General features: G+C 35.5%; 1 protein-coding gene across 6 annotated transcripts in view; it reads left to right on the forward strand.

Annotated features, from left to right (window-relative positions):
• UEVLD (UEV and lactate/malate dehyrogenase domains) overlaps positions 1-15,285 on the forward strand; it is a 46,296-nt gene that overhangs the window by 10,336 nt on the left and 20,675 nt on the right. For 4 of the 6 annotated variants that reach the window (XM_067038110.1, XM_059068864.2, XM_059068867.2 and 1 more), the window contains 4 exons: positions 4,867-5,030; positions 8,633-8,768; positions 9,504-9,622; positions 13,482-13,584. In XM_067038110.1, coding sequence (XP_066894211.1) covers positions 4,867-5,030; positions 8,633-8,768; positions 9,504-9,622; positions 13,482-13,584 — 522 coding nt within the window. The remainder of the gene's footprint in view (positions 1-4,866; positions 5,031-8,632; positions 8,769-9,503; positions 9,623-13,481; positions 13,585-15,285) is intronic. The other 2 variants (XM_059068866.2, XM_067038111.1) reach the window with 2 other exon arrangements.

Raw genomic sequence — 15,285 nt, forward strand, 5'->3', positions numbered from 1 at the left:
CAAACCCAGGCCCCCAGCAGTGGAAGCTCAGAGTCCTAACTACTGGGTTGCCAGGGAATTCCCCTCTAAGTGTTTTAACATGTATATGATCTATACTGAACCTTACTGGATATAGCAGAATGCTGTCCCAGTGAATGAAGGCCTAGGTTAATACCAACAAATTCAATTCAGTTCAACGAATATTTATTTATTGAATGTCAACCATCTGCCCACTACTCTGCTAGGTTTTGAGGTACAGAGGCGAGCAAGACAGACATGCACTTGTGGAGAGTTAACTCTGCTTTCCATAGCAAACTGCAGGGATCCCACCTTTTTCTCCCATTACATGAATGTTTTGTTCCCCTCCCTTTCCCTCTATATGATGTAGCATTATCCCCATTCTATTGGTGAAACTGAGTCCTGGTCACGTGATTTTCCTGAGTCCACACAGCTGCTATCAGACTGGAACTTAAAACTCCAATAGGAAATTTTTAAAACACAGGTGCCATTAAAGCTCAAAAAAAGAAACATATTTTCAGATGACCTGACAGGTTAAAATAGCTAAGTGTTTGCCCAAAAAGAAAAAAAAAAAATCACTAACTTCCCTATAATTAATTCTGTTTGTCTAGACCTACTTCCTTCAACATTTAACAGGACTAACCTGTCAGATGGGTGTCATAGGAGGTTGCTTATCTAGTATGATTTGAAGAACACCAGAGAAGTGTTGGTTCCAATTATTTCTCTGAAGTGGTGATTGAAATTCCACCATTAAAAATCCATTCCCCTTTTAAAATGCAAATAATCTCAGGAGGAATAACATCCAAAATCACTAATATACAGTGCTGTGCTTATAGAAAATGCTCGATAAATATTTGTTGAATGATTGAGTTAGTTTATTTGATTTCTGACTGAAGGGCCTAGGAATAGATTAACTTACTGGGTATTTGAAAGAGAAGGTGCACTGAAAAAGGGCTGAGGAAGATCTGGAAACCAAATGGGGAGAGAGTAGTGCAGTTTGCTGTCTCTTACAAAGGATTCATCACTGTATTATGGGAGCACATTGCCCAACAGACACCAATAAGATGTATTTTGGGGGACTTTTTTCAAAGTAAGTGCTTCATTATGGTAGTGGCTAGACTGTTACAAACCCTCCTTTATTACTTCCCCCTGCCCCCATGATAACTTATTGCCAGAGGTACACTCATGTTTTATTCTTCCTCTGTGCATGTCCAATCATAACATCTCCTTTGGCACAGAGAATGCTTAGAAATCCAGTTTGGTTTTTATGAATAGGAATGTGGTTGGAGATGAAAGTAGGAAGCAGTGGGCTCAGATAAAATTGCGGTGAGGTAGGCAGAGCAGGTATAGAGTCGATTTTTATTTTCTTTCCTTGCTTCTCCCCTCCCAAGCTCTCAGACTGTTTTCTGGCTGCCTAGAGAATTTTACTGAGACCTGTTTCCCATTACTTGTGTTCTGTGTTTATTATGGTTAGATGTTAGAGAGAGAGAGAGAAAGAATTCTTACCACCGCAATGATTGATTGATTGATTGACTGATTCCATAGTTCTTACCAACCCCAGTGATTTCAAGGGTAGTTGCATATTGACAGAGGAACTTACAAATTTAAATGAATCATTGCTTAGTAGCCCTCAGTTTCTAGGACAATGTGGGGAGGTTACAGGAGGGCATAAAAGTTATCTTAAGATGCCACTCATTGGCACTCTGCATCTTCCTAGAACGGTGGAGTTAGGTCATTGATTCTTATGCTGGTAGTAATTCCAAGGTAGTAATAGTACCTGCAATACCTTTTTTTTTTTTTGGTAGTATACTCTTTTTCCCCTTTGCTTTTGACTAGAATTATAGCAACTCCTTGTGATGCATACTAGCTTTTCCTGCTGATCAGAAGGTCAGAATGTATTATCCTTCTTATCTGTAAAATGGGCCAATGATAGAGCCTAACTCTACAATTTTGAGGATTAAATGCATTACTCTAAGTAAAGCTCTTAGCATAGTTCCTGGCACATAGTAAGTGCCTAATAAATGTTGGCCATTATTATTTGCATGCTTTTGTTACTTTTATCTGGTAACTAGTTTTGTTAGTATAATAATAGTACATGCTCATGTTAAAAAATTTTAAACAATTGAAAAGAGATGAAGTTAAGCTTATATCTAACCTCCCACCCAATCCTATTCCCCAGGTGAATCTTCTGTTGATATTTCCTTATATATACCTGCAGAAATTTTCTGGATTATTTCTTATCCCTCCAAGATTGTGTCAAGGTTGTGATGACCCTTTTCCTTCACCCATTGTTTAGAGATGTGTATCATCTTAGTAAGATGATACCCATCTGAACTTTATTTACAGCTAACTTAAATTATGTCCTTATGATATAATTACTTTAAATCTGAGGACTCTGCCAGGAGTCCTGACTCTTTGATAATGAATTACTGAAAGTAAATGGGCAGGGTAGGAGGCAGGGCATTTGCTGACAGAAAAAAATGAGAAAGAAGGACAAAGGGCACAGAGAATACCAGTAGTGAAATCTTACAAGTTATAGACATGGGAATCAGGCTTACCTTGCACTTTACCAGGAGTGTGGTATTAAAATGCATGAATGCTGCTGGGGCGAGGCATTGATGGAGGCAGCAGATCCTTGATCAACCAGGAAGATACCTTCAATAGACATTCCTTTCCTTTTCTTTAATGTGTAGTGATTAACATTAGAAAATGGCTCCATTGAGATTGGGACTACCACTCCAAAACAAAATAAATTGCATGGCCTAGGACTTCCCTGGAGGTCCAGTGATTAGGACTCTGCACTGTCAATGCAGGGGGCATGTGTACAATCCCTGGTCGGGGAACTAAGATCCCACATGCTGCACAGCGTGGAAAAAAAAAAAATTGCATGGTCTAAACAGTGGCTTATAAATGTTTGATTGTGACCCACAATAAGAAATACTTTTGTATACATAGTTATATATGTATATAACTAAAATTAAATATTATTGTTTGCAACCCACTAAATTAATTTCATGACCTATTTATTGTGACCAACATTTGAAAAACACTGGTCTAGAGTATATAACATTAGACAGAGTGACTCCTGGAGGAATGTGATGATGTGTCTCAATACCTGTTGGTCACTCTGTGATGCTGTGATCACATGACTTTATAATCATAGAGTACCAACAGCTATGCCTGTATCCATACTGTAAGTACTTAGATACTATGTATGGTGATGGATGTTAACTAGACTTATTGTGGTGATTATTTTCCAATATATACAAATATTGAATCATTATGTTGTATACATGAAACTAATACAGTGTTATATATCAATTATACCCAAATAAAAACAGTTTTCTTAATACTTAGATAAAATTAGAAGAGGAGTATGGTTCTGAGAACTGCTGATATAAAATAGTAGAAATAGTACTAGGACATTTCTATTATGCAGTGACTTTCAGTTCTCTATACCTTGCTTATTTCCAAAATGGGTTTGAGGTAAATTGTAAAAATTGCCAACCCGTCATGGTACTTACCATGTCATGTACTGTTCTAAGCATTTTATGTACTTAACTAATTTTATCCTCACAACAATCCTATGAGGTAGGAGCTTTTATTATTCTCATTTTGTAGAGGAAGGAGTTGAGGCACAGAGAAGTTAAGTAACTTGCCTAAAATCATATAGCTAGTAATGTATGCAACTAGGATTTGAACCTAGGCATTTGTGCTCCTAAGCAGCCATGTTTTTAAATATATTGAAAGACATATGCATTAAGACTGTGAAAGCAGGAATAAATATTGGGAGATACAATAGAACAGTTAAGATAATTGATCAAATTTCTAGTTTAAGGTTAGTTTTTGCACTTATATTAGGTTTAGCTTTGGGCTTCCTGTAAACCAAAACAGTCAGAGATTTTGGCTCTCAGTAGGCATGACATACATGGTTACATAGTATATGGTACAGGGTTACATAGTACGTGGTACATGGTTACATGGTACATGTACATGGAAGAGCTTTCATTTGGGTTCCTATCTCAGTACACTAAAATTTAAGAGCCACTGGACAAGGTGACTGTAAGGTTATATGTTAACCTTGTATGTTACAAGGTTGTATGTTACAGTATCTGCGATTAGTGAGCAACTTGAGGGCCAGTATCAAATGCATCTTTCATTTGTTCATTCATTCATTCATTTTAAAAATATTTATTTATTTATTTATTTGGCTGCGCTGGGTCTTAGTTGCAGCACGTGAGATCTTTAGTTGTGGCATGCAGGGTCTTTTGTTGTAGCATGAGAACTCTTAGTTGTGGCATGTGGGATCTAGTTCCCTGACCAGGGATCAAACCTGGGCCCCCTGCATTGGGAGTGTGGAGTTTTAGCCACTGGACTACCAGGGAAGTCCCATTCATTCATTCTTATTTATATAAGAAACTTTTATTGAGTATCCAGTATGTTAGGCACTATACTTGTTGTAGGGGACATGGAAATGAATAATACATAATCATCTCTAGACATTTATAGTGTATAAAGAGAAACAGACTTGTAGGCAAATAAATTGGGTGGAGCAAAGAAGGTTACCTAAAGAAGATGTTGTATCCCATACTCCTAGCTCAGTAGGTCCTATAAATATTTATTGAATTGAATTGAATAAGCTGGCCATTGTCTTGATTATATTTCCTCAAATGTTATACTGTTGCTTTAATGGGAGCATATTTCCAATGTGAATGTGGATGAAAATAGGGAAATAGGCCTCAATTTACATAAATCCTTTATCTATAAACTTGACTCAGCTTGTGTTTTAAAATGCCACCTAGCTATACCATAAATATAATGTGTGTGGTTCATTATTGTTTGAAGATGTGTTTATTTTGTCTCAAATAGGTAATACATATAACATACCAATTCGTTTGTGGATTTTGGATTCTCACCCTTTTGCTCCCCCCATTTGCTTCTTAAAGCCAACTGCAAATATGGGAATCTCAGTTGGAAAACATGTGGATGCTCAAGGCAGAATATACTTGCCCTATCTCCAAAACTGGAGCCATGTAAGATCAATTTGGATTTTCTTTTAAAAGTTTTTATTTTTCTGAATATTTATCTTTGATCCTAATGGTACAAATAAGTTAGTGAATTTTCTTTCAATGATAATTCTTCCTATGGTCTTTAAAAATAATTTGAAATTGAGCTCCCCAGGGTCACCCAAGACCCAGAACCCTGATGATGGCAGCCTGCATGAAGCTGCTCTCTCCAGGTCTGGGAGGCAACCATTGTTTGCTCCCTGTCTTTTTATAGTTGTTTGCTGTTTGATAAAGCAAATGAAGAGCTACTAGCAAAATATTGGAGCATTTTTTTCCTAGCTCCTCCCCAGTAAAGATTCTTATGTAATATGTGTATTTATTTGTAGTTTTGCCTGTTTTTAACCTTTATGTAAATTGAATCATATTGTATATAACCTTCTATTACGTGCTTTGTTTTAGCTGAGCATTAAGTTTTAAAAATTCACCCACAGCAATGCATGAAACTGTAACTTTTGTGTTTTACAAGCCCTCACAGGGACTTCCCTGGTGGTCCAGTGATTAAGACTGCACTTCCACTGCAGGGGGCACAGGTTTGGGGAACTAATCCCACTAATTTGGCATGGCCAAATAAGTAAACATAAAAGTAAAAAAATAGATAAATAAAAATAAATGGCCCAGACTTAAAAAATAGAAACAAACAAAACGAAACAAAACAAAAACACAAGCCCTCACATTATGCAGTTTTGTATTCTGCATATTTCATTATATTGAGCATTTTTCCATATTAAACAATATTTTCAAAACACATGGGTTTTTTTTTTAAACACATGGTTTTTAATGGTTGCCTGATATATCTGTAAATTGCTCTGTTAGAAATTTAATAATGAACATCCTTAAATAAAATATATGTAAATATAAATATATATATCTTATACATCTTTAATAGTTTCCTAATGATAAATCTCTAGGAATGGAATTATTGGATCAAAGTTTTAAAATGTTTTGAAGGCTATTCTTATATATTCCCAAATTGGCCTCTAAGAGGTAGACAAAATGTTGTAATTCTACCATCAATAGAAATCAGTATGGGGTGTACCTGTTTTACAGTACCTTTGCTCTAAAGGGTGCTATAAAAGAAGGTACTATCATTAAAACAAAACAAACCTTTGCTTATCTCTATGGTTCATTTACTTAGAAGGATGTAGAATCTGCTCTCATTTTTGTAAGTAACTAAAACTTTTATGAAAGGATAATTTATAATATATTTGTATATACCCAGAAAGTTGTAGGACAGGAGGACAGGGATCTGTCAGAGAGGAGTGAGGTTGAAGTAAGGGATGGCATTAGGATTATCACTTCTTATTTTATATACATATTGTAAAAGGACATGCAGTTGTGGATGCATTTCATATTTTATGGTTTTCTATTTTTTTCATATAAATAAAACTTTTAAAAAGAAGAAAAAAAAGAAATAGAAAAAGAAAAGATGCATACCAAATTGTCAGTAGTGGAGTTTAGGTGGGGAAACATTAATCTTTTACTTTATGAACTTGTACATTATTTGCATTACTTGGTGATTTAAATAATAAGATTACCAGTTAAATGTGATGAATAGGGCATGATAAAAATTCGTTAGTTGGAAGGACAAAAATGATGTCTTAACCTTAATGTTTAGTTCTTTGGTTATTTGAGAAATTGAAATCTTATACATTTATTTATCATGTATGTTTCTTCTTTTTTGAATTGTCTTGTTTATCACTTTCATCCATTTTTACAACTTTAAAAAAAATACTATCCTTTAACAGTATTTTGACATCTGTGCCCTATTGTGGGAATTTATCTTTCCTGTTTCCTCTTTCTGGTTTTCTTTGGCATCTCTTTTCATAGTTTTGTTTGTTTAATAAATACTCAGAGATAGTCCTATAATCTAGTCAAGGTTGTGCTTGATTTCAGATCAGACAGTATTGATTTCATTTTACTATTCTGAACCTCTTTATTATAAGCTAAAACTAGTCTTAAGAAGATATTATTTAAATTGCCCTATTTAGAAGAACTACATTTGGGGGAGGGGGAGGGATTAATTAGGAGTTTGGGATTAACAGATACACACTACTATATATAAAATGGCCCGGCCTCTGCGCCTGTGCGTCCGGAGCCTGTGCTCCGCAACGGGAGAGGCCACAACAGTGAGAGGCCCGTGTACGGCAAAAAAAAAAAAAAAAAAAGATAATATGGCACAGGGAACTATATTCAATATATTGTAATAACCTATAATGGAAAAGAATCTGAAAAAGAATATATATATATATATATATATATATATATATATATATATAACTGAATCACTTTGCTGTACACCTGAAACTATAACACAACATTGTAAATCAACTATACTTCAATTAAAAAAAAGTATGATGTTATGATTTTTAAAAGTACTACGTAAACTTTAAGTTCCACGTGCAGTTGGAATTACATAGTATAATTATACAGAGTTTGGAGCTAGAAGGAATCTAGAGGTCATCTAGGCCAAGAATTGCAGACATTTTCCGCAACAGAGTCAGTGTGCTGCATTAGGCCTACAGAATTTTGTTTGAACAGCACAGTGGTTTTGTTTTGCTTTGTTTTGTTCTTAATATGAATTTGAATGACTATAAATGTACTCTTTCCAATTTGCCACAGTGACCGTCTCCCCAAATTTTCTTATACCTGACAACTTCACACATTATGTTATCTGCTTAGTCTTTAAAGGTATATGAGTTTTTTAATTCTAATAAAAAATTTATTAGAGTGCAACCCAGACTCTGAGAAATTAAGCAACTTTTAAAATGAGCAAGCCACTAAATAGTAATAATAATAACAAACATACATTTTACACTCACAACATATAATTTGCATACATTAGCTCATTTGTTTCTCATATTATTGAGATTTATTATTCATATTGTATTGCTAATAATACTGAAGCTCAGAGAGGTTAAGTGCATTTCACTAAAGTTGCTTAACCAGTTAAATTAAAATGAACAGTACTGGATTAGATAAATATCAGTATTGATTTTATGATTTGATAATGGTTATATAGAAGAATGTTTTGTTCTTTCTTTTAGGAAATATATGCTAAAGTATTTAGGGGTGAAGGGGTATCATATCTTCAGTTTACTCTCGGTTCAGAAAATAGAGGAAAAGAGACTAAGAAAGCAAATGTGATAAAATGTTAACATTTGAGTAATCTGGGTGAAGAGTATATGGAAATTCTTTGTACTATTTTTTTGCTACTTTTCTGTAAGTCTGCAATTATTTCAAAATAAAAAGTTAAAAAAAGGCAGATAGACAAGACCATTCCCAAATATAGGTATTCTGCTAGTAAGCACATTTATGCTGTTTTCCCACTTTTTGGAGATGTGGATTTAGCATTTCTCCCTTTATTTTTCAGCTAAAAAAATTAATTTTTTTGATTAAATGTATTAAAACAGTTAAAAGTATCATATAATTTGTATGGTAGTTTTCGAAAAATGAGAGCATGATGTAATGCTTTCTTTTGGCTAACTCTATAACAATGTATAGGTTAACAAGGTGGTAGTATTCCTTAGCAAAAGTTTTGCATAACTTTTCCCTTTGTGTGTGTTCTGTAGCCTAAATCTGTCATTGTTGGATTAATTAAAGAAATGATTGCCAAGTTTCAAGAAGAACTTCCCCTGTATTCTCTATCATCATCTGATGAGGCACAGCAGGTAGACTTGCTAGCCTATATTGCAAAAATCACTGAAGGTTTGTATTTTTGTTAATCATAGAGTTATGAGTTTACAATTTCTCACTAATATCCTTTACTCTCTGCTACTTGACTTCTCTAAATAAATACATGCTTGTATATGTACATATCTGCCTTGAATCAAAAATTCCTATATATTTATCATAAGGTAAGTATTACCATACAGTTCCAATGAAGATGATTTCTTAAAATGTAAAAGATTACTTTTATCCTGACAGCTAAAATAATTTGTTTTTTTTTCAAAACCACTTGATATATATTAATGATTCCAAACCTTTTTCATTATATGTTTATGTGGCTTTTTGCCTTATTCAGTATATTGGACCAGAGAATCTATGATTCTCATTGTTTCTCATTGAGGGTAAAGCAAAATACTCATGCTTGCAAAATTTCATGTTGAACATTTTTTTGCATTGTAGACTAGAGCCGTAAGAATCACAATGTTTTTCAGAATTATGGAAATCCTATTTTTTAAGAGTCTTATATAATATTTTTTAAATGTTTGGAAAGATATTTTCTTTTTAAAATGATAGCCTCTATTTAATAGAATATTTAATATAAGATTCCTGTCTTTATTGCATTTCATTTGTTCAACAATATTTTGAATGTCTATTATGGAGTGCCTAGTACCATGTTTTCTGTCCAAGTTATTGAACTTTGGTGTATTTTTTTTAAGATGCTAAAAAGATTTTTGATATTTTAAAATTCTTTTGATAGTTCACTTTACTTTTTAGGTGTCTCAGATACAAATTCAAAGAATTGGGCAAATCATGAGAATAAAACAGTCAATAAAATTACCGTGGTTGGCAGTGGAGAACTAGGAATTGCCTGCACATTAGCAATTTCAGCAAAGGTATGTAAGCATAGTGGTTATAAATACATCTGTCATATTGCTACACTTTTAGGCAGTTTCTATTTAACACACAAGAAGTAATGGCTTCATTTTGTCATTTTGTGGGAAAACTTCATTTTGCCTTAAAATATATTTAGTAAGCTGACAGAAAAAATATGTGAAAGCTCTCATCAGTAATGTTGCTTCTTAATTAGTAGTTAGTCGTGGAATAGGCTTTGAAAACATGATTTGAACAATGGGCTCATCATCCTAATCCAAGGGAAACCTCAAGTTGACATTCATCTGACTTAGTCACAAATTCTTTTGTGTTTTCTGAGTCCTGCTGCTTTAATTAAACTCATTTAATATAGTACTTAATTTAGCTATTTCTAAAATTAACATTTTTTAAAAACAATTGCCTTTTCTTGTGTATTTACTCCACTTTCTTTTAGGATCATAGTTCCTGATTTGATATTTTACAATAGTTTGAGATTTGCCTATTTTTCCATCAGTCCTTTTTACTAGATCTTTTCTGTATAAATTATTTTCAGAAAGAAGCTTAAGTCCCCCTCCAGAGAGGTTGAAAGACCCTCCAGGGCCCAGTATCATGGTAACAGCATGTCTGTGTCATCTGAGCCATGTAGACCAGAATAGACTAGCTCAGGGGTTCCCAGCCCCTGGGCCAAGGACCACTACCCATCTGTGGCCTGTTAGGAACCAGGCAAGAGGTGAGCGGTGGGCGAGCAAGTAAAACTTCATCTGCTGCTCCCCATCGCTTGAACCATAACTGCCTGAGCCATCCATCCCACCACCCCTCCACCGCCCCCCCACCCCCGTCTGAGGAGAAATTGTCTTCCACGAAACCTGTCCCTGGTGCCAAAAAGGTTGGGGACTGCTGGACTAGCTCTCCCTCCATGTATTTATTTGATAGCTGGTATTTGGTTTTCTTTTCTATTAAAGTTTGATTGATTGCCATCTAAATTCTTCCCTTTCCATTTAAGATTCACGTATATCTTGGAAGTAGGTTCTACTTCAGCAAATAGTTAAATTATATCCAGGGAGCTAGAAGATTTTAAAAGCTAACTGTTCAGAACCATATATGGTAACTTTTGACATATTATATTTTCATTTCCTCCACCCTCCATCTGAATGCACTCTTCCTTCTTATTTGGAATTTGAAATGTTTGTAGATCTTTTGTTAGTAAATAGAATGCTTCTATAAACATTGCCTTACAAGTTATTTATTTTTTTGTCTGAATTTTCTGTTAGGGGTACATAATCTCAGAAATAGTACTAGTGAGTCAGAGGGCATGAATGGTTTTTATGGTACTTATTACATATTGCTAGATTGCTCTTCAGAAGGGCAGAACTTTACACTGTGAATAACAGTGTAATTTACACTGCTAATAACAATGCACATATCAACCTGATTTTTGGCATTGCTAACAGTACTAAGTTTTATCAATTTAATTTGTTTTTGGTAAGTGTAGGAAGACCACTTAAAGTCATATTTCTTTAACTGTTAGAAGTCGCACTATCAGTATTTCTTTGTTTGTGAACTGTCTAGTTGGAAAGTTTTTTTCCGTTTTTCCCTGTAAATGTTAATATTTTGATACAAGGTACAATATTTGAATAGTGCAACAATATTCAACTAGTGCAGTAGTAGTCATAATAATGGCAGTAGTTGAAGTGGTGGTAGCAGCAGTAACTAACCCTTACTGAATGCTTACTAGATCCAGGCACTTGCCTAAACACTTGATTCATTTTTAAAAAAATTTATTGATTGATTTTTTTGGCTGCGTTGGGTCTTCTTTGCTGCGAGCGGGGGCTACTCTTCGTTGCAGTGCATGGGCTTCTCATTGCAGTGGTTTCTCTTGTTGCAGAGCATGGGCTCTAGGTGCACGGGCTTCAGTAGTTGTGGCACATGGGCTCAGTAGTTGTGGCTCGCAGGCTCTAGAGCTCAGGCTCGGTAGTTGTGGCTCACAGGCTTAGTTGCTCCACGGCATGTGGGATCTTCCTGGACCAGAGCTTGAATTCCCTGCATTGGCAGGCGGATTCTTAACCACTGTGCCACCGGGGAAGTCCCACTTGATTAATTTTTTACAACAATCTTGTGGCTTAGGTACTATCGTTACTGTCATTTTACAAATGAAGAAACCAGGGCATAGGGAGGTTACCCAACTTGCCCAAAGTCACAGTATTAATAAAAGGAGCCAGAGTTTGAGGTTGGGCAATCTATTTACAGAGCCTGTATTCTAGATCCTTATTACCCAACGTGTGGCATTGGCATCATCTGAGATTTTATTGGAAATACCTAATCTCAGGCCCTACTCTAGATCAAAGGAAGTAAATCTGCATTTTTACAAAATTCCTGGTAATCCATGTGCTTCACTGATCTATTAAATGGCAATCCCTTAAAGCTTGAAAAGCTCTGCTCTAAACCACTATGTAACACTGCCTTGTTGTGGTTATTGATGGACATTTAGTTTGTTTCTAGTCTTTTGAATATCCTTATACATATTGTATCATTTTACACATGTACTAATAAACTTGTAGGATGATTTCTACAAATGAGGTTGATAGATTAAGGGAGTTGTGTTTTTATTTATTTTTTTAATAAGGATTTTTCTTTGATGTGGACCTTTTTTTTTCTTTTTTGCCTGTATTGAAATTTGTTACAACATTGCTTCTGTTTCTATGTTTTGGTTTTTTGGCCACGAGGCATGTGGATCTTAGCTCCCCAACCAGGGATCGAACCTGCACCCCCTGCATTGGAAGGCAGAGTCTTAACCACTGGACCACCAGGGAAGTCCCTGTGTTTTTAAACTTTGACAGAAATTGTCAAATTATCCCTCATATCAATTGTGCTAGTTCATTCTCATTCCCACAGTGTATGAGAATACCTGTTTTCCCACACTGCTGTTAAACTTTGGGATCTTTGCATGTCTGATAAATGAAAAATGGTAACTCATAATTTTCTTTGCATTTCTCTTATGAGTGTGGTTAACATTAATAAAATTAATAGGTACAATTTAGACAGGACTGCTCTTTGCCAGCCCTGTGTCACATAATTAATCTTCATAACTCCAAGAAATAAGACCAAGTTCAGTGACTTGCTCAGTCTTACAAAGTTAATAAGTAGCATGGCTGGATTGCTTCCTGTACACTTTCTGCCTCATCGTCTGGTAGATCTCTGGATAGTCTTGCTCCTGCACCCTAAGATAGGAGAGATGCTCATATCCCTTGCTGCTTTGGAAAAAGGACTTCCACGATGATAAATCGACTCTTAGGAGTTTCCGTGCTGTTGTTTATGGTCAACCCACCATGGCACCTAGAAAGCTGTCTACAGGCATGGGAAGTATTTTCCATGAGATCTCTGGGGAGAGAACTGCATGATAATTGGGGTTTATTTTAGCTTTATGACTATTATCTCTTTTTTTAAAGAGAAACTTGGCATTAGTGTTGACATTGATGCTAAAATAGACCAAAAAATAGACCCCAAAAAATCACTATAAGTTCTTTCAGAATGGAAATTATGACAAAACGAAAACATAAATGGAAGAACAATAGCAAACATATTGAGTGCACCGTGTCATCTTTCTTACTCATTATCCCATCAAAAGAAACCTGCACTCTGTGACTTCTGAGTTAAGCCCTGTTAGAGCCCAGTTTTTAGTTAAGTCTAAAGGATCACATAATTCAAGTGTATAGTATTTTCTTGCTTGCATGTCCCTTTTATTGCTGTTGTGCTACTTCCTTCATAAGAGCGCACGTAGGCCTATGTATTCGTTCTCCTTAGCTCTCTCTTCTGAATGAATTTAAACTGAGTAACTGGCCATGTGCAGTGTAATGCTGTTCTTTTTCTTATTGTACTGTACAGGGCATTGCAGACAGACTGGTCCTCTTAGACCTCTCAGAAGGGACTAAAGGAGTGATAATGGACCTTGACATATTCAACCTGCCTAATGTGGAGATCAGCAAAGGTCTGGTTATTCTGCTTAAAAGATTTGTGCCTTGTTTGCCCTTATATTTTAGTCCTAGAATTTTTTTGTAGACTTTATTTCTTAGAGCAGTTTTAGGTTCAGAGTATTATTGAGCAGAAGGTACAGAGATTTCCTGTATACCCCCTGCCCCCACACATGCACAGCCTCTGCATTGTCAGTATCCCCTACCTAAGTGGTATAATTGATAAACCTCCCTGGACACATCATTATCATCCAAAGTCCACAGTTTACATTAGGGTTGACTCTTGTCCTTGTATATTCTACAGGTGTGGACAAATCAAACGTGTATCCACCATTATGGTATCAAACAGAGTTGTTTCACTGCCATAAAAATTCTCTTTGCTCTGCCTAGAGTCCTAGAATTTTATTGCTGAAAGCATCTTAAAGATCACCTAGTCCAAGTCCCTCATTTTACATATTGGGAAACTGAGGTTCATATAAATTAAGGGACTTACCTAAAGTTGTACAGATTGCAACTAATTAGGTTAATAAGAGTCAGATAAGCAAATAACATTCAAATCGATTGGAAGGATTTATTCTCAGTCTCTGACTTATACCTTAGTATAAATTGTTTTCTCTGATTGCTTCCTTTTTCATAATATATTGGTTAAGAACACTGATTTTAGAGTTAGACATGAGGGTTTGCATACTAGCTCTGCCATTTGTCAGATTATATAATCTCTCAAAGTTCAGTTTTATCATCTGTAAAGTGGGAATTAATACATACCTCTTGGTATATAGCAAAGTACTAAACCAAGATTTTTTTAAAAATTCATTCACATTGCTTTCACTAAACATATATTGTTAAAATGAATTTTAATAAGAACAAAAGAGGGATTTGTATCATTAATAAAGAAAATTCAGAATGTTAAAAAAGTAATTTTTAAAATCTTTTTAATTCAAAAGCTTTGCATATATTTCACAATGTACATAATTAGTACAGACATATATATGTAGGTAAATACCAGATTTGAGGATGTGGGAATAAAGTTATTTTATTCCCAGGGATGCATGATCAAAAAAAATTGGAAGACCATTGAACTAGAGAATGTTTAGTCTCCGAAAACCAGGTTATAGCTAGAGTCAGCTTGTAATATGCTATAGTTGCTTAGCTTTCCTTTGCCTTTCCTTACTCAGGTCTCGTGTATTCTTTTTTTTTTTTTAATACATTTATTTATTTTATTTATTGGCTGAGTTGGGTCTTTGTTGCTGTGCGCGGGCTTTCTCTAGTTGCAGGGAGCAGGGGCTACTCTTCATTTTGGTGCGTTGTGGGCTTCTCATTGCGGTGGCTTCTCTTGTTGCAGAGCATGGGCTCTAGGCGCGCTGGCTTCAGTAGTTGTGGCACGTGGGCTCAGTAGTTGTGGCGCACGGGCTTAGTTGCTCCACAGCATGTGGGATCTTCCTGGACCAGGGCTCGAACCCGTGTCCGCTGCATTGGCAGGTGGATTCCTAACCACTGCGCCACCGGGGAAGCCCTCGTGTATTCTTAACCATATTTTCCAAATAAAATATTGAGACATATGGTTTCACAAGGCTGAATGTAGTAAGAACTGGAGTGGATCAAAAAGTTGAAATTATACCTATAGGTTATAAAAATTGGGTGTAATAGTTCTAGCAAGGCTCCGGATCCCTGTAGGATAGATTGGATTTTTTTTCCTTCTCTGGAAAGAGTACAATAGT

The sequence above is a fragment of the Kogia breviceps genome, chromosome 7 (assembly GCF_026419965.1).
Source record: "Kogia breviceps isolate mKogBre1 chromosome 7, mKogBre1 haplotype 1, whole genome shotgun sequence".
In the NCBI taxonomy this organism is placed as follows: domain Eukaryota; kingdom Metazoa; phylum Chordata; class Mammalia; order Artiodactyla; family Physeteridae; genus Kogia; species Kogia breviceps.